The sequence below is a fragment of the Naegleria gruberi genome (genome assembly GCF_000004985.1).
Source record: "Naegleria gruberi genomic scaffold NAEGRscaffold_16, whole genome shotgun sequence".
Lineage (NCBI taxonomy): Eukaryota > Heterolobosea > Eutetramitea > Acrasida > Naegleriidae > Naegleria > Naegleria gruberi.
The window spans coordinates 362,419-385,701 of NW_003163311.1; the positions used below are offsets into that span (position 1 = coordinate 362,419).

The 23,283-nt window shown below is 33.5% G+C and overlaps 10 protein-coding genes and 1 non-coding gene across 11 annotated transcripts; 7 read left to right on the top strand and 4 right to left on the bottom strand.

Annotated features, from left to right (window-relative positions):
- Positions 1–1,110: 1,110 nt before the first annotated feature.
- On the top strand, positions 1,111–2,310 carry NAEGRDRAFT_48070 (uncharacterized protein; the record flags this gene model as incomplete). The annotated part of the gene is made up of 1 exon (XM_002678723.1): positions 1,111–2,310. One exon carries the CDS (start codon positions 1,111–1,113, stop codon positions 2,308–2,310), a length of 1,200 nt encoding a protein of 399 aa, XP_002678769.1.
- A 102-nt stretch (positions 2,311–2,412) lies between these two features.
- NAEGRDRAFT_66014 (uncharacterized protein) lies at positions 2,413–3,828 on the bottom strand (the record flags this gene model as incomplete). Its single annotated transcript, XM_002678856.1, has 1 exon — positions 2,413–3,828. One exon carries the CDS (start codon positions 3,826–3,828, stop codon positions 2,413–2,415), a length of 1,416 nt encoding a protein of 471 aa, XP_002678902.1.
- Positions 3,829–4,287: 459 nt separating this feature from the next.
- Positions 4,288–4,874, top strand: NAEGRDRAFT_66015 (uncharacterized protein; the record flags this gene model as incomplete). Its single annotated transcript, XM_002678724.1, has 3 exons — positions 4,288–4,509; positions 4,554–4,658; positions 4,707–4,874. 3 exons carry the CDS (start codon positions 4,288–4,290, stop codon positions 4,872–4,874), a joined length of 495 nt encoding a protein of 164 aa, XP_002678770.1.
- Positions 4,875–5,885: 1,011 nt separating this feature from the next.
- Positions 5,886–6,569, bottom strand: NAEGRDRAFT_48071 (uncharacterized protein; the record flags this gene model as incomplete). The annotated part of the gene is made up of 1 exon (XM_002678857.1): positions 5,886–6,569. One exon carries the CDS (start codon positions 6,567–6,569, stop codon positions 5,886–5,888), a length of 684 nt encoding a protein of 227 aa, XP_002678903.1.
- Positions 6,570–6,882: 313 nt separating this feature from the next.
- NAEGRDRAFT_66017 (uncharacterized protein) lies at positions 6,883–9,264 on the top strand (the record flags this gene model as incomplete). Its single annotated transcript, XM_002678725.1, has 1 exon — positions 6,883–9,264. One exon carries the CDS (start codon positions 6,883–6,885, stop codon positions 9,262–9,264), a length of 2,382 nt encoding a protein of 793 aa, XP_002678771.1.
- Positions 9,265–9,576: 312 nt separating this feature from the next.
- Positions 9,577–14,356, top strand: NAEGRDRAFT_48073 (uncharacterized protein; the record flags this gene model as incomplete). The annotated part of the gene is made up of 2 exons (XM_002678726.1): positions 9,577–10,950; positions 11,453–14,356. 2 exons carry the CDS (start codon positions 9,577–9,579, stop codon positions 14,354–14,356), a joined length of 4,278 nt encoding a protein of 1,425 aa, XP_002678772.1.
- A 328-nt stretch (positions 14,357–14,684) lies between these two features.
- NAEGRDRAFT_3032 (uncharacterized protein) lies at positions 14,685–15,649 on the bottom strand (the record flags this gene model as incomplete). Its single annotated transcript, XM_002678858.1, has 2 exons — positions 14,685–15,239; positions 15,338–15,649. Coding segments are annotated over 2 exons (867 nt in total), but the record flags the coding sequence as incomplete, so codon positions are not given.
- A 488-nt stretch (positions 15,650–16,137) lies between these two features.
- Positions 16,138–16,218, top strand: NAEGRDRAFT_t234. Its single transcript has one exon. It is a non-coding gene; the product is annotated as a tRNA-Ser (tRNA).
- A 1,545-nt stretch (positions 16,219–17,763) lies between these two features.
- On the top strand, positions 17,764–18,523 carry NAEGRDRAFT_32592 (uncharacterized protein; the record flags this gene model as incomplete). The annotated part of the gene is made up of 2 exons (XM_002678727.1): positions 17,764–17,887; positions 17,937–18,523. 2 exons carry the CDS (start codon positions 17,764–17,766, stop codon positions 18,521–18,523), a joined length of 711 nt encoding a protein of 236 aa, XP_002678773.1.
- A 668-nt stretch (positions 18,524–19,191) lies between these two features.
- NAEGRDRAFT_66022 (uncharacterized protein) lies at positions 19,192–22,662 on the top strand (the record flags this gene model as incomplete). Its single annotated transcript, XM_002678728.1, has 1 exon — positions 19,192–22,662. The coding sequence occupies one exon, from the start codon at positions 19,192–19,194 to the stop codon at positions 22,660–22,662; it is 3,471 nt and encodes a 1,156-aa protein (XP_002678774.1).
- A 36-nt stretch (positions 22,663–22,698) lies between these two features.
- NAEGRDRAFT_66023 (uncharacterized protein) lies at positions 22,699–23,247 on the bottom strand (the record flags this gene model as incomplete). Its single annotated transcript, XM_002678859.1, has 1 exon — positions 22,699–23,247. One exon carries the CDS (start codon positions 23,245–23,247, stop codon positions 22,699–22,701), a length of 549 nt encoding a protein of 182 aa, XP_002678905.1.
- Between the last annotated feature and the right edge of the window lie 36 nt (positions 23,248–23,283).

Sequence of the window (23,283 nt, forward strand, 5' to 3'; positions counted from 1 at the left end):
GGATTTTGTCATGCTTGATTGCTGATATTTAGCCTATTGGCAATAGTGAACTTTAATCTTTCTAACTATGTTAATTGAGTAATTAGGAATGATTCTCACATTGTAGGTGTCGCAAATGTTGTTTGTATTCAACTGAAATCCAATATGAAAAATCTTCGCTTTCAACCACTCAATGACCATTTACAGCTTTGCCTTTTATTTTTGAACTTTGGATGGTTGCTCTATGAGAGCTCTTTTCTGTTGTTTTTCTTCCATAACATTGAGATAATGATTTAATGATTCAAAAAATAGATCATCATTTGGTCTCTCGGCTTCTTTTTGATTCCTCTTTCTATTAGTAGATCCTTAAACAGTCTATGATAAGTATCTTGTCTGTTTCTTGATGGATGAGTAAAAGAAGTCTGCTTCTAACAGTCCCAATAGGTATATCTAGATTTGTTTTCTTCCTCAACTCAACCATGAATGAGACACTCAAATAAGAACGTTTCTTTTCAACATCAAATCGACATCAATAAGCATGTACCATTCCAGTGAATTAATACACTTCATGTGCGATACCAGAAGCATGCTTCCCAACTTTTACAAAATCTGACAGGTGTAACTGAACAAAAATTTGGATCCCTTAATGTAAAATACTCTGTATCCACATGTTGAAAAACAATTTCCTTGTTAGATTCAATATTAAAGGTTTTACCATCTGGAAATTCATTTAAAACTCACTGATTGCAATCATTAAGATTTTCCAATCTGAAGTCATTGAATATTTGATTGTCCAAATTGATAATTTCAGTACCACACTTTTCACAGAACACAACTCTCCAAGATTCTTTGCAATTCCATATCTTACTAGAACTGATATCATTTTTTTCAACAAATTTAAAACAAGAGGGAACAATAGACTTATTTTCTCTCTTTTTAATTGCACACTTCATAAGCTCCAACAATTTCAAGTATAATCTGGATTTCAGCAGCATGTAAAATCAATCATAAAAAAAAATGAGCAAACAATCAGAAGGACAAATTGATCATCACGAAAATCACAGAGATTCAGTTCTAATACTTCTCGATCATGATCCAAATAATTATCTGAATCAAATGCTAAACGAAACCATGACCGCCAACAAACACTACACTCTCGGAAAGTTTAACTATTTATTTGAGATGAGTTTTTCAATGCGATATCAACCAATTCCTATAGAATTTGCATTGGATAGAGAAGTGGTGTGCACTTATTTACATTTAAATTTATTTGGATTTTTGCAACAGAGAACAAAGGTTAGAGAATGGAATGCCAAGTCAATCATGTTGGAATTGGTCAAGTTTCATGGATTGCAATTGATGAATGTTGGAATGGAATTGAGAGATGATAGGGATATTGTGATGGAGGCTGTCAAGAATTGTCCATTTGCTATAAAACATGCTTCGGAAAGGTTGCAGAATGATAGAGAAATTGTTTGCATTGCCATGAAACAAGATCCACTTATTTATGAATATATTGGACATGACGCAAAGCACGATCCACAGTTTATAGAGATGGTACTGAGTAAGGATGGATTGTCATTGAATTTGGTACCTGGAAGTTTGAGTGTTAATGATCCAAATTTTGTGAATTATGTGAAAATTGCTATTCGACAGAATCCATGTGCTATATTGCTTGCCCCAGACCATATTCAACAAGATGGAGAAATATTTATGGATTGTTTGAGAAGAAATCCCTTATTGGTTGTTTTGATTTCAGATTCGAATATGAGCATCGACAAGAAAACTGCCATTTATTTAGTGAGTCAAGATGAGAGAACTTATCAATTCCTGCCCGAGACATTGAAACAAGATCAAGATGTAGTTATAGCCATGTTAAAAAAGAATATCAATGCAGTAGATCTGCTCGGACAAGACAACATGTCCAATGAGGAACTAATGATTCCAGTTTTGAAAATATTTCCACAATGTTTCAATCTTCTGCCATTCAACTTGAAAGTAAGAGATACAATCATTGAAGCAACACATAGTGGAGATGATAGTGAATTTTCAGAATATGACATTGAACACGAAGAATTTGCTGCACTATATTTGGAAAAGAGCAAAGTTAAATCATGGCTCTCCACTAGAAAAAATGTAGCCACATCAACTCAAGTTAATACCACAGAAATCTCCATAACAACGCCTTATAAGGAAAATGCAAGACTTATCATGCATTTTGGAAATTCCTATTTTCGAAATAGAGTAGTAAACCTCAATAATACTAAGTATACATCAAATCCAGAATCAAAATTTGGAAGATTTCCCATTAAAGTTGATACCATTGAATAAATGGATCATTAAGATCGATTACGATACTTGATTACCTACTAGAAAATTAGGAGGTTAATTGTATTTCAAGTCCTGATGTATATATTAAGGAATGTTGTTAATTTATTGGAAAAATCTAAAATGTTTTCTACCAGTAATGCCCAACAAGTGAGCTGCTTCGGCAGTTGTCACGACAGGGGAAGGATTGACCATTGTTATCCTAGAGTTACGTCTTACAGGAGCTTCAGAAGCTTCATGTGGATCAATGTCCATTGAGGGTGAAATGGCATGATTTTGGTCCTCATCATCAATGTCCAAATCTCCGTGCAAAAGTCTACGTCTGGCAACAAAGTCATCGCCAGATGTATCTTCTGTTCTCTCTGATTTACTCTCATCTACCTTGCTTCCATCCATTTTTCTCATTCCTCTATAACACAACCAAAAGACAGCAAGGAGTAAGAGGGCAGAACCTCCAATCACACTGAAAACCATTGTAATACCTCCCAAAACTACTAACAAGAGCAAAAATCCAGTCCAAGTACCAGGTGACTCAAAAACAAACACCTGTGAAGTTTCATTACAAAATGCCTTTCTTCTCAAAATGTCTGAACAAGTCTTGTTAGGATTAAGTTGCATACTTAAAACAAGATCAGCAGTGGAGATTGGAAAATCCTTAATTACAAAATTGTTATTCCATTGGAATTGATTGAAATAGAAACAAATTTGTTCCAGTGAGAAAAGTTTGTAATATTCCACAGTTGGATTTCCCTCCTTCTCGCTTGAATTTGAGACAAAGAAATCAAACGAACCAATGAAAATATAATCCAAAATTGTTTCACCAAACCCATTATCTTGAACTTGGGAAAGAGCAGTTGATTTGTACTTTGATGTGGCTTTCATACTTGACAAGGAAGTAATATTGTGAAATCTCAATTTGCCAAATCTCCATTCCTTGTGATAAACACTGTGATGGTCACCTAGATGGCCACTAGGATAAAGCATATAATCAATAACAATTGTAGATCCATCAATGACATTAAGAGAAGAAAAGCTTGATGTTTGAATCAGTGAACTAGATTGATCAATACCTTCCGACCTAACGGGACAATGTCCAAAATTCCATGAATTTCCATCATGCCTCTTTGAAGGATTTCTCAAATATAAATGTTGAAAGAAGTGACCATATGTAAGATTAGATCCTGTAAAATCACCAATCCATTCCCCATCCTTTTGAAATATTGATTGATTATCATCACCTAATAATTCTTTTCCTATAGAACTCTCTATAGAATTTTTAGAATAATAATATCCGAGTGTTTTCTCTATGAATGATAATTTTGAATTAATTAATATTGGTACATCTGATGAAAAGGCATTATACAATAATATTGATGATAATATTCCTAGTAATAATGTAACAGAAAATAGAGTAGCAAATATACGGTAGAAGGTTGTTTTTGAACATTTTGTTGATGAAGTATTATGATGATCATCCACAATATTATTGTTATTATTTGATGTTATTGTTGTATCCATCATCGTGTTATATATAATTAAATATTGATATTGTACAGGGCGTATATTGTTGTGTATGATGAAAAATCACCAAATTAAAGTACAATAGTGATACAGAAAATTCAGAAAATAATATGTGTGTGTAAGCTACTCCGTTGCAACAATACAGTTTGAAAACTCTCAATTCTCTACTAGGATGACTGTTTCTAGGATATAAATCGGAGTAGGAACGATAATGGTGCTCTCAAATTTTTTGCTTTCTGCGCAAGTTCAAGTTTATTAATAAAAAATCTTTTCATCACGATTTTATTATCATGTCAGAATTATTGCATAGAAGTATGGATGTGTTATTCGTGATGGATGGTTATTATGTGGATTACAATTGCTTGAAAAACAATAATAAATATAAATAATTAAAAGGTGCAAATGATGAACAATTATAACGGAAAAGAAAAAGGCGCCAAGTTAAAGTTTCAAAAAAAAATGCCTAGAAGAAAGTCTGCTGGAACTGCTGTCGGATCTGGAAGTGCATCATCGGGGGTAACGTCTTTTTTTTCTACTCCAGAATATCTCATAATTCCACCATCTGTGGATCATCACACATTATTGGAACAATCTAGGAGAGGTGATTTAAATTCAGTAAAAAGTCTTCTTCAAAATAATCCTAGTTTGAGTGTTAATTATGGAGATGGAAGATTTGTATATGTATGTTAAAATTATTTTGGATTAAAAATTAATTGGAAAAATAGTACGGAATGACACCTTTAATGTGGGCTTGTGATAGTGGACATGTTCATATAGTTAATTATTTACTTTCAGTTCCAGGAATTGAAATTAATCGTGTTGATGAAATTGTAAGTTTTTCCTCATGAGTTCAACAATTGATGAAATTGTAAATTTAGACTGGACGAACTGCTTTGCATTATGCTGCCATTAGAAATTATAAGGAAATTTGTGAAGTATTATTGAGACATGGAGCAGACAAGAATATTAAAACTTCTCTAGGAAGTGATGCTGAAGAAATGGCAATTGCAAGAGGTCAAATTGAAGCTGCCAGTGCATTCAAATAATGTAGATGAACCCCTAAAACTAGTGAATATATTCTCACATCTAATTTATAAATAATTACAAAATAAACAGAAATACCAATTCTAATAAGGATTGTTTATATTTTACAGGGTTATCAGAAGCAAATATATTTGAGGAAATTGAATGTTAATGCAATGATCAGAATAGGAAATGAAAATGCTGCTTATATTTTCTGTTCTCGGAATGGATCTTTTTCAGTTGGATAATCTGTTATAGGATTTGTAGTAATATTTGTAAAGGTATTTGCAAAAACACGTTTACAAAAAGGACAAGTTAAACCTTCCAAAACATTTCCTTGGAATTCTTTCAAATAAGTTGATTTGTGACAATTAGGACATTCACAATTAACAAGATTACCAGCAGCAGAATGTTCCAAAGAATCAACAGTCAATACTACCAAATCTTTAACAAAATCTCCTGCAGTCAAATCAGACATTTTTTATAGTTAACTCTCTCTATTCAATAGACTTTCCAATTTCTACAATTATCTAAATTTGTACACACCACAATTTACTTTTCCTCTTCTTCTGGTAGCACAAAATCAACCGAGTCTTTAAAATTCAAAGCTTGTGACATTAATTTTGGTGATAATACATCCACAGGTTCCGAATGATTATGATGAGTATTATTATTCTGTTCAATAGTACTATTATTAATCATTAGTGATGAATTATTATTATTATTTTGATCGGAATGATGAGGTGAGAGTGGAGAGAGAGGTGATGTATCTTGCAAACCCTCCACTGCTTCAACTGCTGGATGTGGAGTGATAATTGGATTGAGTGGTGTTCGACGTGATAAAGACATTTTTTCTATCAATTTTGAGAACCAAATATTGATTGGAACTAAATTGTGCGAATTACAATGAAATTGATGAGATCTATTTAAATCAATTTGAAAGGTGGTAGTTGTGCTGAGAGAGAGATAATGTATGTGAATGAAAATGTTGTTAATTTTTATTTAGAGTTGGAGATTAGTTTCTAATAATATGACTATTTGACTGTTCGTTTGGAAGAAGAATTAAGGTCTGGAGAGGAATATCCTTTTTCATTCCTACATATCTGTTCCACATTTTGCTCATTGAATTGACAAATTCTCTTTCGTTTCTTTGTTTTTAAATCATTTCCATGCATCATTTTCTTAATTTCCATTGACAATGATGAAGATTTTTCACTATTTTCCATCGTGCCACCATTTGGTAAAGAATATTGTGTGGAAATGTTAGGAATGAATGGATTGGAGCTTTGCAAAGTGGAAGTGGTGATGGGAGTGTAATGTTTGTTTAACAAATCTTCAATGCTTGAAGAAGAAACATTTGAAGAAAGTGGAAGAAAGCCCAGAGGTAAAGTTAGTGGAGAATCAGAGAAGGGTGATGATTGGTTGGTGATTGATTGGAAATCTACTTGTTGCTCATCTCTATTCTGTGTTGAAACATGATCACCACAATTATTAATATGAACGAAACTCTTCTCTTGTTGATCAAGTGTTGGTGATGACGATGTGAACTTTAAGGCCAATTGTTGTTGTGGTGAAGATCGGGTGATAGAACTCTTCATTGTTGAAGTAGAATACATGGAAAATATTGAAGTCTTATTTTTCTTACGAAGGCTTGGATTGTTTCGTATTTGATTAAGATTAGACGAATCATTGGCGTGTGAAGGCTTGAGGGATGACATATTTTTTTTTGAGGAAAAGTTGTAGAGCAACTGTGTGGGATATTTAAGCCTTTGAAGTTAATCACATTGTTGCAGCAATCTGTCAGCGTTCAAAGTATCCTTGATTCCGTAGACAAGCACCATTGTAAAGATAAAAGCAACTAATTTTTCCCGCCAAAAAGAAAAAGTTCACTTTCCCAATAAGCAAGATTTCATTGCTTCACTTGAAGATGCAATTTTTTGGTTGTATCAATAACAATTGCTGTTATGCGCTTTACAATAAAATTGTATTTTGATAGAATTGGAACTCTTATGAACAATTCCATTTAAAAAAATGATTAGACACCTTCTGCATGGATGTAGGAATCGCCTTCTCACACCTAAAAGCAATATCTTCTTTTCTCTTCCGAAAGTAAATTCTTGTAGAAGAAACCTTTCTTCCATAATTGACAATCCAGAATATTTGAAAATGGCTACCACTGAAAATTCACTTGAATTTTTGCAACATTCAGATAAAATCGACATTGATCGTGAATTATTAAAAGCTGCTCTTATGGGTCATGGAGAGAATTTGAAATTCTGCCCTTTCGAATATAGAAATGATATTGAATTGGTAATGTTGGCTGTGCAAAATAATCGATTTGAGATTGCTTTAGAATTTGCCTCTGAAGAAATGAAGGATAATGAACAAGTAGTTGAGGAATCAATGAAAGGTGTTCCAAGTAGTTTCAGATTTGCATCTGAAAGGATTCGAAATCAGAAAGAATTTGCATTGAAGGCAATTTCATATTTGCCATCAAATATATTCTATCTTTCGGAAAGATTACAAAATGATTGGGATATTATTGAGAAAACTTTAGAATTGGATGGTGAATTAATTCTTTCTCTTCAATTTAGAAGAGAAGAAATGATGCAAAATAAGGAAATACTTTTAAAAATATTGAAATCGTGTTCCTTGTATTGCAGGAGATGTATTTTCAGATATTTGAAGAGTACTGATTCTGCCTTATTGAAAGATCAAGTAGTTTTGCAAAATTTCGTACTTCCAAAGATATTAACTGATGGGTGGAATGTTAAAAATATTGACACTGGAAAAGAGGATGTTAAAATGGTTGTTGAAACTGGTAATTTGAAAATTGATGGTCCACTAATTCTCAAACAATTAGAGTTATTCAAATATGCACCCTTAGAAATACGATCTGATATTGAACTGGTTAAAAAATTTGTTTCAAAAAGAGGTGAATTGTTAGAGTTTGTTGATGAACCGCTTAAGGATGATTACAATGTGGTTTTACGTGCCGTTTGTTCTACTTATAATGCTCTCCGGTTTGCTAGTGAGAGGTTGAAAAACAACCAAGCAATTTGTCTTGCAGCAATGAAAGCCAATCCAAAACAGTTCATCCATGTGTCAGATAGCATAAAATCAAACAGAGAGTTCATTCTCGATTTATTAGATGACTGTGGAAATATTTTCCTTTTTAGGGGAGATTATTTTGGATCCATATTTGAGTATATGGACGACAAACTCAAATCAGATTTGAGTTTTGTAAAAGAAGTTTTTGGAAAGAATATTAACTCTATCGTGAAATATATTTCAAACATTGATGGAGAATTATTTGAAAGGATTCTTCAAAGCTGTTCATTACATTACATTCCAAAATCAGTTAATATTCAAGCGTACCGAGGAAAAATTGTTGAATATTTGAGTAAATACCCCTATAGGTATTCTGATGTTGTGAGTCATTTTCCAGATGATAGAGAATTAGCTCTCAAATTTATTGAACTCTCACCTAATTGTTTCAGAAAGTTAAGCTATCGACTTCAAAATGATCCTGAAATTGCAGGCATAGTATTCTCAGGAACAGGTTTTATACATTTCAAAGAAGATATGGACAGGGGATTAATTATTAAAAAGCTGAAGGAGAATGCCTACAGTTTGTGGTCATTGCCAGAAAAATATCACCAAGATAGAGAAATTGTTTTAAATGCAGTGAAAAAGGGAGGCAGCATTGCTATAACAAAATACTTTAGAGAAGATAGAGAAATTGTGATGGAGGCCTTAAACAACACCAACTTTGATTTGAGTAGTATTTCTTCAAATCTGAGAAAAGATAAGGAGATTGTAATGAAAGCAATTGAAAATAATTCTTATAATTTTTGCTATGCTGACAAGGTATTCAGGTCAGATAAGGAATTTATTATGAAACTATTTGATAATCCAAAGTTTGCACTACATAGTCCATGTATTTCTTCCTTGGACATCAAGTTGAGGGATGACAATGAAATTGCCTCAATGTTTCTGAAACGATGTCCATCACACTTTGTCTACTTGAGTGAGAGATTGAGAAATGACCCTTCCATTGCAATTCCTCTCATTCTTGATAATCCCTACTTGTTGCCTCATTCTCCATTGTTTAGCCAAGACAAAAAATTGAAATTGCAAATTGTTGAAAATGGTTATTTCTTTCATTTATTTACAGAATTCCATGAAGATCTAGATATTCTTCGAGTATTCTTCTCCAAATATCCAAAAGAAGCAGCTGAATTCTGCCAACATTACAATTCAGAAGAGTGGACCAAACACAAAGACCTTGTTGCACTAGTTTTAGCTCATTATCCCGATGCTTATTATAAAGCAAGCAAAGAGATTCAAAATGATCCAGAAATTATTCGGCTTTATAATAAGAGCAGGAAGTGCCTTGTACTGCTGCAATGATTAAGCCACACCGAATAAATAATATTTTTTATTAATATTTTATTTAAAAAAATGGCGCCACTCGTTTTTATCGATGATGTTCTCCACCTCATATTTACGTCCTTTCTTGATGACGAGTCTATGGTAAAATATGGTTTTTCAGTCTGTAAACAATGGAATAATATGGTTAGATCAATTCCGATTGACTTGATATTGGAAAAGTATAAATTGGCTAGGTTGGTCAAATCCTCTCCGAATTTAAACCTTCGATCATTGGTTTTAAATCAGGCTATCGGTGAAGATATGCGGGAGAGAATTCAACAATGTAGTACCATGTCCACTCTACAAGTACTGGTATTGGATGGTGTCATGGATTTTTCATCCATGATGAAATTAATTACGAGTCCGGTAATGTCAAATCTTGTGGATGTTAGATTTAATGGTAGTTATAATAAGAAGGATAAGCTAATTGCTCCTTGCCCTCAAATGAAGGCTTTGAAGAGTTTGGGTTTAGATGGAACTGTTGATGAATTGTTAGTGTCCATTTCAAAAAACGAATACTTGGAAAATTTAACAGAGTTGGATTTGGATATGGCAAGTTATACAGATAAGGGAATTGTAGCTTTGGTTTCTAATAATTCTCATGTTAAAAATTTAACAAGTTTGAGTTGTGAATCAAGTCAATTAACTGGTACAGCTATACGTGCTATTGCCAATTCTCCTAATATGAAAAATTTGACCAAACTAAATATTGGCTACAATTACAAGGGAGTGGAAGGAATACGAGATATCATTCAAAGTGAATACATGAAGAATCTCCAAATTCTCCATCTCACTGAGGGTTTCGAGCTTCTTGTCTCTGAAAATTCACAAATCAAGAATTTGAAAAAGCTCAAAATGATGGGACATCGTTTGAACGAGGATATCATCAAAATTGCCAACTGCCCTCATATGAATCAAATTGAAAAATTGGGAAGATATTTTGGTACTTCTACTAGTGCTTTGGAAGCCTCAGGTGATACTGCTCTAGCTGAGAGTAAATACATTACCAAATTGAAAAAGTACTATTTGGAATTTGAAGAAACAGATGAACCAACCATGTTCATTACCAGCCCTAATTCTGAAAATGTGCAGAGTATCTACGGAGCTGTCAACAGCTTCAAAATGGCTAAAGCCCTTGCCGAATCTCTTTATTTGAAAAATCTATCCCGTTTGCACATTTATGGACAAGATGAAGAGAATATTTTTGAAATATTATCAGAAAGCAAGAATTTGAAAGAAAATTTACAATCTCTTTCCTTTAGATATACAGGGAATGAAATGATGTCTTCATCTTGCAAGGTTATATCTCATATTGGAAAATTTTCAAAATTGAAAAAGTTAGATCTTGCATTTATCAACATTGGATTGGACGGAATGAATTTAATCATTTCAAGTGCATTTATCAAGAATTTGAGCAAGCTCTCCCTGACTGAATGTTGTATTGACAGCGATTGCCTAAAGGCTCTTTCTGAGTGTCAAGATTTCCAACTCACTAGTTTATCCTTGGGAAATAACGAGAAGCTTAGAGGGCAAATTCATTTACTCTGTGAAATGACAAGTTTAACATGTTTGCAAGAATTAAATTTGAAGAGTTGCGACCTGTCTGATGAGGACATTTTGAGCATTTCACAATGTAAATACTTGACCAATCTTAGACATCTCAACGTAAGATTTAATAATGTATCCAATGAAGCTTTAAAATTCATATTCCTTTCAGATAACATGCAAAAATTGTCCATGTTAGATATGTTCCGTAGCAACATAACCATGACACAGGAATTATCAGATTTAATACTTGAAAATGTTTCTAGATTCACCAATTTATCATTTTTAAGTATTCCAAGACAGGGCAAATTATCAAACAAGCTTGAAGAACAATTGGATAAATTTGGAATTTCCTAATTTTCCAAACAAATTCTATTAGAAGTTGTTCATTTATATTTCTTAGTTGTTGGCAGCACTTGGTGGATACGTATACCAACCCAACAATTAACCAATCATTCATTGTAAAATCAATTTCCGTCGTTCGCTTAAATTGACAATTCCCAACCAGTATCAATCTATCAACACCACTGCCAACTCTCAATTCCCAACCCAAATAATCTGAAAAAAACTAACCACACACAACAGTTAGATGAAAAAGCACTCATTATTGAATTTCCTGAAGGAATCACAACAAGCTCTCAAGAACAGAAGAGAACAAGACAGCAAGCCTAGTCACAGGATTCAACCATCCATTGAAGAGTTAGAAAAGTATGCTCACACACCACTTGGTGCATCCTATTTGAAAGCCAGATTATTTTTTGATGAGGGAAAGAAGGAATTCTTCTCTGGACATCAAAAGAAGGGCCTTGAATTGATCAGGAAGGGTTTTTGGGAAGATGAAAAGGCATGTCCATTTTCTGAAGATGAAGGAGATGCAGTATTGAAATATTGTTGGGATCAAGTGACTCAGAAATCAAGTCCTGATGTCGAGCTTCAAAACACATGTGGCTTGGTAATTGCATTAATGCATCCTGCCATGGAACCAAAAATCATGACATCTCCATACTTGCTCCAAGAAGGTTCCTTTAGAGCTGTTACATTGGTAGCCTCATGGTTGGCATCTGCAGGGGAATGGGAAAATGCACTCCCATTATTCATGCAAGGTTATCAAATTGACCCAACAGATGTGGAGAATTATTATGCTATTGGTGTGATGTTCAAGTTTCTAAATGATTGGACAAGTGCTCGTGCATGGTTGGAACGTTACATTCAACATTCGGACATTCAGGGTTTCAAGAGACCAGCAGCTCACTATGAATTAGCTGCGATTGCACTCGCAGAAAATGATATCACTGAAGCTGCAGAACAAGCCAAACTTGCTAGAATAACTCTCAAAGAGAGAATACCCTACTTGCCTCCTCTATCTACCTCATCCCAAATGATGGTAGAGAGCATGCTTGGATTAATGGGTGAAACAAACTCCTTCCCAAAGAATGCAAGAAAGGCCGCTGAAAAAATTGGCAAACAGCATGCATCCAACAATTCAACAAATGCATCATCCTCATCTTCATCAACAACCTCAACAAGGGTTGTTACTGTTCCACCTCCATCAAAGGAAGCATCAGACTTGAAAGAGAAGGGTAATCAATTGTTTGAAAAGAAAAAGTATAAGGAAGCAATTGAATGTTATTTGAAAGCACTTTCTCTTGGAAAGAGCAGTATTGATGCAATCTTGCACTCGAACATTTCTGTTTCATATGCGAAAATGGACAATTATGTTGAATCTCTAACGCATGCCGAGAGTTCAATCATTGTAGATCCATATCTTTCTAAAGGTTATGCAAGAAAAGCGTTTGCCTTGATGAAATTGAACAGAACTCAAGAGGCCCGTAAATTCACCATTATTAGTAATGCATTGGGAATGAAAATTGTAAAGGGTCATGAGCTACACTCACTCTTACCTGATTCCCAAATTGTACTTGTTAAGAATTCATACAATTTGAAAAAGTCCATGTTGGAGCAAAATACCACTCAGAGACTATTCATTGTAATTACAGATGAAGACTCCTACAACTTTTCCACTGATATTACTAGACCATGTTCTCTTATTGGAATTGGAAGAGAGAAACCCAAGTTTACAGGCATGTTTGATACTCTATTTTGGGTTTCCTCTCCTGATTGTCACTTTGATAATCTCAGTATTTCACACTCGAGAACTCAACTTGTCTATGTTCGTGAAAAGGGTTCATTGACAGCTAGGGATTGTCATTTCTTCTCTTCCAGTAATCCAATGCCACTCGTTGCATGTGGAGAAGGTGGAAAGTTAACACTTTTGGATTGTGAAATTTATGGAGCTATGGAATCTGGAGGAGTGATGGCTCATGATAATGGATCTATTGTTAAAATGACAAATTGTAAGATTCATGATTGCAGTAGGGCAGCTTTAGAAGTGGTGACACATGCAAAAGCTGAAGTTGACAATTGCGAGTTTTATGAATGTGGACAAGGCATAATTGGATACAATAGAGGAAAGAGCATTCGTGTGAATAATACAAGAGTTTACCAACATGCAAAGGAAGGAGTTTTGATAGCTATGGGTTGTTCAGCAACATTCTCCAAAGTTTCCATCTTTAAGAATAATCATTTTGGATTGAGCGTTGATAATACTGGAACTGCAAAGTTGACCGAATGCGATATTACTGACAACTTGTTCTATGGCGTGAGTGTGAAGGGAGATTGTCCATTCGAAATGAATAATTCTACCATTAGTGGAAATCAATGTGGAGGTGTTAGAATTGGAATTAATTACACCTCACCAATCATTATATCTGGATGTAAAATTGTCAATAACACAGGTCCAGGAATCCACAATGAATCTGACAAGTTGAAAATTCCACAAGAAAAGAAGAATTTCATCAATCAAATGAAACAAATGGGATTGTCAGATAGAGATACGTCCAACAAGGTTTTCAAACAAGTTGCCTCAGCCATAGGAGGAAGCTTAAAATTGACCATTACTGATTGCATTCAAGAAGGAAATGATTCACGTGCTGTAGAATCTTCTCAAGCTGATAAGTGCTCATTTTGTCATGTTTCTGCTGAAAAGTGTTTCAAATGTGCCAAATGTAAACAAGTAATGTATTGTGGCACAGCTTGTCAAAAGAAGGATTGGACCAAACACAAGATATTTTGTGATAGCATGGCTGAAAGCAATACAGTTACGATAGACATTTCAAGCAGTTCTGTTGAGGGAAAATTGGTTAGAAATTCAGACCTTTCCTCCAAATATAAGAAACGTCAAGAAGAAAAGAAGGGAAAATACATGGATGGTGATGATTTTGTTGTGAAAATTCAAACAATCGAATTGGATAGCTCACCAGATCAAACATTGACTCTCTATGATGAAAGTAGGGAGTTGGTACTCAATTTTAGTAATAGAGATATATTCTATTTGATCATGAAATATGGCACATTGGGAGAAAATCAAATGACATCAAAAAAGATTTTCGTCAAGGCAAGATTTAATAAGGAAAATAATCAATTGAATGTCTATACTCATAAGGTTTTGCCCATTAGATTGTGGTAGTTTTGAATAATTCAATAATTAGCTATATATTCAAGAAATAGATCTATCAAGATATTTATTAATAGCAATAGATAAATAAAAACCTAACCTTTAGAAAACATTTAACTTTTGACACTTGGCATTAATAACATGACAGCTGGCATTTGACACATGCTTACTGAACTCAATAATTCCTGTATCATTTATGATAAAAAAGAACTCTAAAATTGTTGAATAATTACTATTTCATTTATTCAAGTGTTAAAATGATTGGAAATTGAGAAATTTAGAGTTGAGCCAAACCAGACCAAACATTATCCTCAATACCACATTCATCAGAACCTCTCAAGATCCAGAAGAAACCTTCTTGACCCCAGTTGGTATTCCATGAGTTGGCAACAATCCAGTATGGAGTATCCTTACCATCAGAGGTAACACCCCAACCAACAATTTTGATGGCATGTCCACCTGCCAAAGATCCAGAAACATGTCTATAGACACCTGACTTATACGAAAAGAAATCTTGGTAAACAGAGAAAGCAGCTTGAACTGGGCCATTTGCTTGGATATCCTTTTGAATATCATCAATAGAACTCAATTGAGCAACAGAGGAAGACTTGGCCTTGTAGAGCTTGATAGCAGAACCATCAGTACAAGAAGTTGGGCAAGAACCAACATCACCATTACCAGAAGTGTATGGATCACACTTATCAGATGGAATACCAGTACCAGCAAGGAAAGCCCAAGCATTGTTCAAATAACCACCATCACAACCATAATCAGTAGAGTCACATTGCAACATGTATTCTGGTGACAAGACAACATCAACTGAACCATTTGAAGCAATACAGAATCTATCAGACAAGACTTCAGAAGCAGAGAAAGCCCAACATGATCCACATTGCTTTAACATTAACAAGAAAATGTCAAATTAATAATTTGATTATTGACATTTTGCAAAATAAATGTTAAAACTGCTAATTAAATTAATAAAAAACCTACTTGTTGATCTCTAATTGGATGAACACACTTGCCCCACTTGGTTCTAGCATCGAATGAGGAAGCAGCCTTCAAATTAGCTGGCATTGTCTTCTTTGGCAAATTGTTGATTGGATGAACCAAGACGGTACCCAACAATTTACGAGCGTCGCGCAAGGTCATTCCAGCGAATTGCGGATAGGCGGCGGCGGTCCAACCAATGCTAGAGTCAGCATTGATCTTTTGGATCAAGGTGTGATCGTGGACTGGTCTGTCGAGGGTGGAGAGTTGAGCAAAGGTGCTGACGGCAGCCAATGCTAACAATAAACAAATGATGGCGACTTTCATTTTTTTTTTTGATTGATGAAAGATGGGAGGGTGGTTGGTGCGTCCGTTTTTATTGAAGAGAGTAAAGCAGAAGAGGAAAGAGAATGGCGGATGAGTGTTACAATGGGAGATTTGAACTCCTTGGGAATAAAAACAGCCGACAATGACGGAATGGATTGTTGTAAACTTGATGTTTATATTCGAAAGTTCAAAGAAGGTATTGTGGAGGAAAATGTCGTATTTAAAAAGTGGTTGTATATTCAGGAGTCTGATTTGAAAAATTTGCTGCGTGGATTAATAAATGATGATTGACCATTTGCAAAGTCAAATCATTGGTAAGAATTGATGCTTTTGATAATTAATAGTGTATTTGATATTATTCAAGATTAAAAACAATTGTTTTAAGAAGCTCTCATGTGAATTCCATCTACTTTCAGGCAATAAGGTAAAATGATGTGTATCTTATGATACGATGTTTTTAAAAACTTAATAAGGAAGTTGAGGTGGCCGAGTGGTTAAGGCGCCAGCCTGCTAAGTTGGTGGAGTAATCCGCGTGGGTTCGAATCCCATCCTCAACGTTTTGCTTGATTAATATTTTTTTATCAAACAAAGATTTTTATTGAGGACAATTGTCCTCCCAAAAAACAGAGCTGTCCATGACCCTTAATATTTTTTCCGATTGGGAGCTTGACATGATCTTATTCACGGAGTGCAATTGGTGAACATGTTCCTCACCTGGTCCTTCCTTTGAGTTGCTCCAAAGATGAGTTTAATACAAAATTAATATTTATTACAATGATAAAAATAGTGATGAATAGCTTGTTGGTTCGCTCTCAACAGATCCATTTCCTCATTCTGACAATGCTTCTTGTCTTTCCAATAAATTTTTGATTGTGCATTCAATGAATTGAAAGTTCACAATCTGGTTATAACTCAACCTTGTTGTTTGTTCAATAATAAAGAGGAGTGGATTCTGTTGTATATACTGCATTTTACAACCACAATTATATTAGATTCCAAACTGATTACACTCTCCCATGTCTCACCGATAGGAGTAATGAAACCAAGTATCCATTCATTTAGATATTAGGAGATTAAGGTGAAACAGTCTCCCAACTACAGTTATGAGAATGCCCAAAGACAAAGTTCTTTTAGGAGATGATTGGATTAAATGTTTAAATGTGATCCAGGAGTTCTGAGGCAAAAAGGAAAAGTTTAATCTCCGTTGATGCAACCAGATTTGAATATTCACTCTTGTTTCATTACATTTTTAAAATCATTCTAATTGGTATGAAATGTTATTGTTTCGATTGAATGTATTGTTATTAATCTTGTTGAAGTGTTTCTTTTTAAAATTGAATCCAAAATGTGTTAATTCACGACAGAGTGGAATACTGCTATTTTTAAAGTTGTGATAAATGATTGGTTGTCAATGAGGATCAGCCGACTCCGTGATCAAATTGTATATCAAATAACGACATTAATTTCAAGTCAATTTGTTTACCACATGAAGCATACCCAAAAATACAATATTCAATCTAGATAACAATTTTATTGGTGTTGCATTTTCTTTTAAGTGGCTTCCTGCTGTTACTTGGAAGCTGCACTGAACGCTAAAAAGAACCAATTGTAAACTCGTCAAAAAACTCCTATCAACTTCCGGTCCGTTGCGTCTTCTAGAAGCTTTAAAAACACAGCCAACCGCAATTCCTCAACAAACAGATTAAAAAAAAATGAAATCAGTCTTTATTGCTGCTTTGTTGTTGGTTCTTGCCACTGCTGCATTTGCCTTCGACTCTGAATTCTTGGCTCAACCAGTCCATGATAACACCCTCATTAACAAGATTAACACTACCCCAAGAGTTGCTTGGAAGGCTGGTTCCTACAAGCAATTTGAAAACATGACCTTGGGTCAATTCAGAAAGGTATGTTTATATTGTTTTAACTCGTGGTGCCAACAATATTTTATTATTTTAATTTGTTATTAATTTTTTTCGCTACTTGCTCTCTCACTTCATGATGAACCACCACAACAAACACAAACAAAATAATAATAACAATTCCACTCTACTCTAATGATATAGATGCTCGGTGCTGTCCTCATTCAAAAGGGTACTGCTGAAATGATCAAGAAGAAGACTGCTACTGGTGCTGTTGCTGCTGTCCCAGCTTTCGATTCTAGAACTAAATGGCCACACTGTGTTCACCCAATCAGAAATCAAGAACAATGCGGTTCTTGTTGGGCTTGTAAGTATTTAATTGTTGTGAAATTTTGTGATATATATTTCATTAATAGTCTCTGCTTCTGAAGTCTTGTCTGACAGATTCTGTATTGCTTCTGGCGGTAAGGTTGATGTTGTCTTGTCTCCTCAATACATGGTTTCTTGTGACTCTACTGATTATGGTTGTGATGGTGGTTATTTGAACAATGCTTGGGCTTTCCTTGCTGGTACTGGTATTCCATCTGATAAGTGTGCTCCATATACCTCTCAAAATGGTGATGTTGCTGCTTGTCCAAGCAAGTGTCAAGATGGTTCATCTGTCAAGCTCTACAAGGCTAAGAACCCACAACAATTGAACGATATCCCATCCATCATGGAAGATATGCAACAAAATGGTCCAGTTCAAGCTGCTTTCTCTGTTTATAGAGATTTCATGTCCTACAAGTCTGGTGTTTATCATCACGTCTCTGGTTCCCTCTTGGGTGGTCACGCCATCAAGATGGTCGGTTGGGGTGTTGACTCTGCTACTAACAAGCCATATTGGATTATTGCTAACTCATGGGGCCCATCTTGGGGTTTGAACGGATTCTTCTGGATCTTGAGAGGTTCTGATGAATGCGGTATTGAGGACAATGTCTGGTCTGGTCAAGCTCAACTCTAAATATCTCAATATTTGAGTTTGTTGACAATAAATGTACCATTATTCACAAAATATTCAAATTTTATTATAATCGGAAATGATAATTTAAAAAGTATTAATTATTAATTAAGATTAATAAGAGATCATATCGAATTGAAAATATTTAAGAATGAATTTATTAAATAACTAAAGCCTTGAAATAGATTTCTCCCATGTGCCATTGGAAAGAGCTCCATCTTGTAGATGCAATTTGAAATGCGATGGAATGCGATGATTGGTTGGTATTGACAATTCTACAAGAGAGACTTAATGTTTGTGTAGATGAAACAATGAATTTAATTAATGTTTTTAAATATTAACTATCTATCATTTATTAAAAGTGGAAGTGATATGAGTATGATGATTCTTACAAGTCAGAAAATGATCTGATTGAATCTGAAAGAGAAATTCCCAAATTGAATGTTAGTGAAATAATTGAAAAATCTTCTCAGCCCTGTTTCATTTGATGGGTAAGAAATTCCAAGCTTGTAGGTTGACGAAGAATTATTGTTTAAATTGGACCTAAGTGAATATTTCATAAAAGAATTTGATCATTTTTATTTTATTTGAATGTTGGTCAACCAACTTGTTATCAAGGTTAGCGATTTTCATTGTAAAATTCGAAATTGATCTAAATTGTTAAAAAAAAAATGGATGAACAGAGGGATCATCCTGTTATTGGATTAATTCAATTTTTACCTCTCGAAGTTTGGTATGAACATATTCTTACATACTTTCCATCGAATTTACTTTTATCCACTCGATTGGTCAACCGAAACTTTTCGAATATCATCCTTTCATATTTTATCAAACTAAAAAAGGAGTTTAATTATTCTACCTTTCGTCTTTCTAAAAAACAATTGAAGTATTCACTCAATTTTCTATCTAGATTTGAAAATTTACAAAGTTTCTGTTTTGAAAATCCCATTATGATAATTAATGATAAAAATGATGAACAAGCAATGAATAGTTTACTTTCGGATTTGGTTTTTCTTGAACATTTACAAGAAATTGATTTAACAAGTTGTAATCATGATGGACAATTTATTGAAAAGTTGCTGGAAAGAAATAATTCCAATAGAATGATTGAGAATTTAACAAGTTTATCTATGAATGTTGTTGAAAGTGAACATTTCACACTCATTTTGGAACATTTCATCAATTTGAAGAGTTTGAAAATAGAAAATTTTGAATATTCTTCATTTAATAATTCAATAGCTATTAAGTTGAATGATAAATTGGAAGAATTATTTATTCATTCAGGTATTACAGCCGAACATTTAAATCAAATTATGAAACAAGGAAGAAATTTGAAAAAATTATTGATTAAAATGTCAGCAATAGAAATGGAATATCTTGATGACTTGTCAGCATTTGAAAATTTGACAAGTTTAACAATTGAAACCAACTGTGATGTTTCCTATGTTGATATTGATCAAATTAATTCTGAACCTGAATTTCATGCCAACTATTTCAGTTCATTGAAAAATCTTAGAAATTTGACAGAATTGGAACTTCCTTGGACAATTTCAAATGAAAATTCAGATTCAGTCAGAGAATTCTGCCATTTGTCTCAATTATCATCTCTAAAAACTCTTTATTTAACAATATTGCAGGGAAATGATAATCAAATTGAAATGGAAAAGACTTTGGAAAAAATTATTGTAACTATTAGTCATTTATATAATTTAACAGATCTTTCTCTTGATTTCTTGGAAATATTTACAGATTTTGAAGAGATTGATCAAAATGTACTTGATAATATTCCTCAATTGACCAAACTTGAAAAATTTACCTTTGTAGGAATACCCTATCAAGATGGAACACATGTAAAGAATCTGTGTGATTATTATTGTGTTCCAACTTTGAAATATTTGTCCGTTTCCATAAAAGATGGAATAATTCCAAGTAGAAATGACTTGAAAAGTGTTGAAAGCATTGAAATGGTTATTGAGGAGGAAAATGATGTTTATTATCAATTATTTAACAAGACAAATCTTTCAAATATTACATCATTGGAAATTGGTTTGGTTAAATTGAAAGATTTGGAATTAATTTCACAAATGACAAATCTCAAAGACTTGTCAATGAAACTTGGAAACATTTCATCTTTTAAAAGTGTGAAATTTCCCAAATCATTACAAAGTTTAGTACTTGAGGATTGTAATTTCCTGACTGGTATGGAGAATGAACACTTTTTTGACAGCTTTGGATCTTGTCCATTCTTGGAAATTATTAATTTTACAAAATGTCCACTTTTACAAGATTCATTTGTGAGAAAGCTCAGTAAATGGATTGAAAATAGCTTGGATTGTAAACAGATTATGTTTAACCAATGTGATGGTTTGACTAATGATTCAGTTTTCTATTTCAAAGATTTGAAAAATTGCAAATACGTACATTTTTATGAATGTAGAGAATTATACTTTACAATGGAGATTTCAAATCTTTTGATGCGTAATACTTTTATAGAAGTAGAAACAGCATGTATTGTACCAAAAAGATTCTTTGATAGGCTAAACAATACCGAATCGTATATCATTCATGAAGAAGAAATTGTAAATTCTCTAGAAAATTTCGAAAATATGATTCGAAAATTATTGGAATTAAGGCAATTTCAAAAGGCATCTCTTTACTTGCAAGCAAACATGTTTGAGAATTGTAGTGAAGAATCAGGAAATCACAAGAAATTACATCAGTTGCTTCAAGATAAGTCTACATTATTCGAAACCAAATGGTTTTTCTATTATTCCTTTTTAAAGTGTCATGTTGAAAACATCACTTTTACAACCTATGCAGATGTTGAATTTATATATAATCAAGCAATTGAATTAATTTTCACCCAAACTAACCAAAATGAAGAATTTATTGAAGATTTAAAGATTTTACTTGTTGAACTGTTTGAGACAGGTAAAGAGTTTGAATGTATGATGAATAACAAGTCATTGGAATATATTACAACATATCTGTATGAAAAAAGAGATTTTGACAAGTTATTGAAATGTGCTTTAACAGAAGAAAGTGCATTAGAGTTGGTTAATCAAATAACAGAGAAAGATTGCTTCCAATTGACCAGTTTGAACAACTTGTTGGAGTTAAATGAGGATTTTCTTGATAATATCATTGAAAAGAGGTCACTTTTCAAAAATTCTCCTTCATTTACTGAAAAGATGAGGGACAGAGGAATTGAAATGGATGAAAATGATTCAGAACTATTGGAAATCAATCAAAGAGTTCCTGAAAGATTCAGGAATTCTTATTTGACAGAATTGACTGTCACCATGAGTGAAAAGAACGATTTTACAGATGGGGAATCAGAAGCATTTAATGCATTTGGTTTCAGATGGAATTTAAAAGTTCAGGAAGAAGGTGATCGGTTATTGATTGATATTAACTTACTCTCCTGTATTCCCCTCAATAGGAAATTTGATTCTTATGAAAATATTAATGGAAATGATGGAGATTCTATTGAAATTTCATTCATGTTACTGAATTATGATAATAATCCTTATTCTTACATGAGTGGAAGAAAAATATTCGATCAATCTTCAATGCAACATACCTTTGAAATTTCCACTACTTTGATTGAGGAGTTCTCTGAAAATAATTTCAAATTTCTAATTGGATTGGGCTTGATATCGATTAAGGAGAGAATAACATGTCCATTCACATCCACTCAATTTGTAATTCATAATTTGTCATTTGACATTGCTTCTGATTTGAAGGATTGCTATTTGGATGAAATTATTCTTTATTCGGCTCCAATTACGATATTTGGAACTAATTGGAATGTGAAATTCGTACAGAAATTAGAAAGTGGAATAATTGAACTTTATTTAATGTTGGCCTCACTTGATCTATTTGATGACAAGGCAGCCATTCATGCTTGTTGTGTGGAATTTTATTTTGCCAATAAGAATCTTCATCCAGATTCCACTTTTGGTATGAAAAGAAGTTTCAATTCTCAGAATACACCTTATGGTGGTCCAATTGAGCATCAAGAATTATTAAAACCTGAAAAGAGAGTAAATCTCAATGGTGAATTGGTTGATAGATATGAAATTTCGCTCATTATGAATGTTAAGAGTATTAGTAAGAAACACTATTCGAAATTATACTAAACAAAACTCTTCCATTAGAAACATATAATACTCAATTTATAATAAACGACGTTTAGTTGCCAATAGTTCAGCATCATCTTCATCTCCCTTAACAATGATCAAAATCAATGCACTAACAATTGAAGCAATTCCACACAAAATATTCAAAATACTTGCAACTAAGAGACAAATAATTGATGAAGCAACTGGTAAGTGAAGAAAATTAACACTTCTAATTCCATAAATTATAGAAAAGGATGCATCCAAATTCATTCCAAAACAAATAGAAGCAGCAATCAATAACGCAACCTTAAAGCCAAGAATGACATTTGGTGGAATGACACATGAAGGTTCACTTGACATGCACTTGCTCATGTCCTTTTGTAATACATTAGACATGGTGATCAAGTTTAAAATGGCCACAACCATCTGTAAGAATGAACACAAGCTCAGTGAAATATAACTTTCGAATGGAGAAATTGGCATTTTACTTCCGGCTACATCTGTAAAGTAAAGAATGAGTGCAACCAAATTGAATACCACCAATAGCATGGATGGAATTGCAACGAGGGAGGAGAAGAGTTTAGGAAGAAGAGGTGTGGACATTGTGTGAAATGATTCGTTTTTTTTTGCTTTAGAATA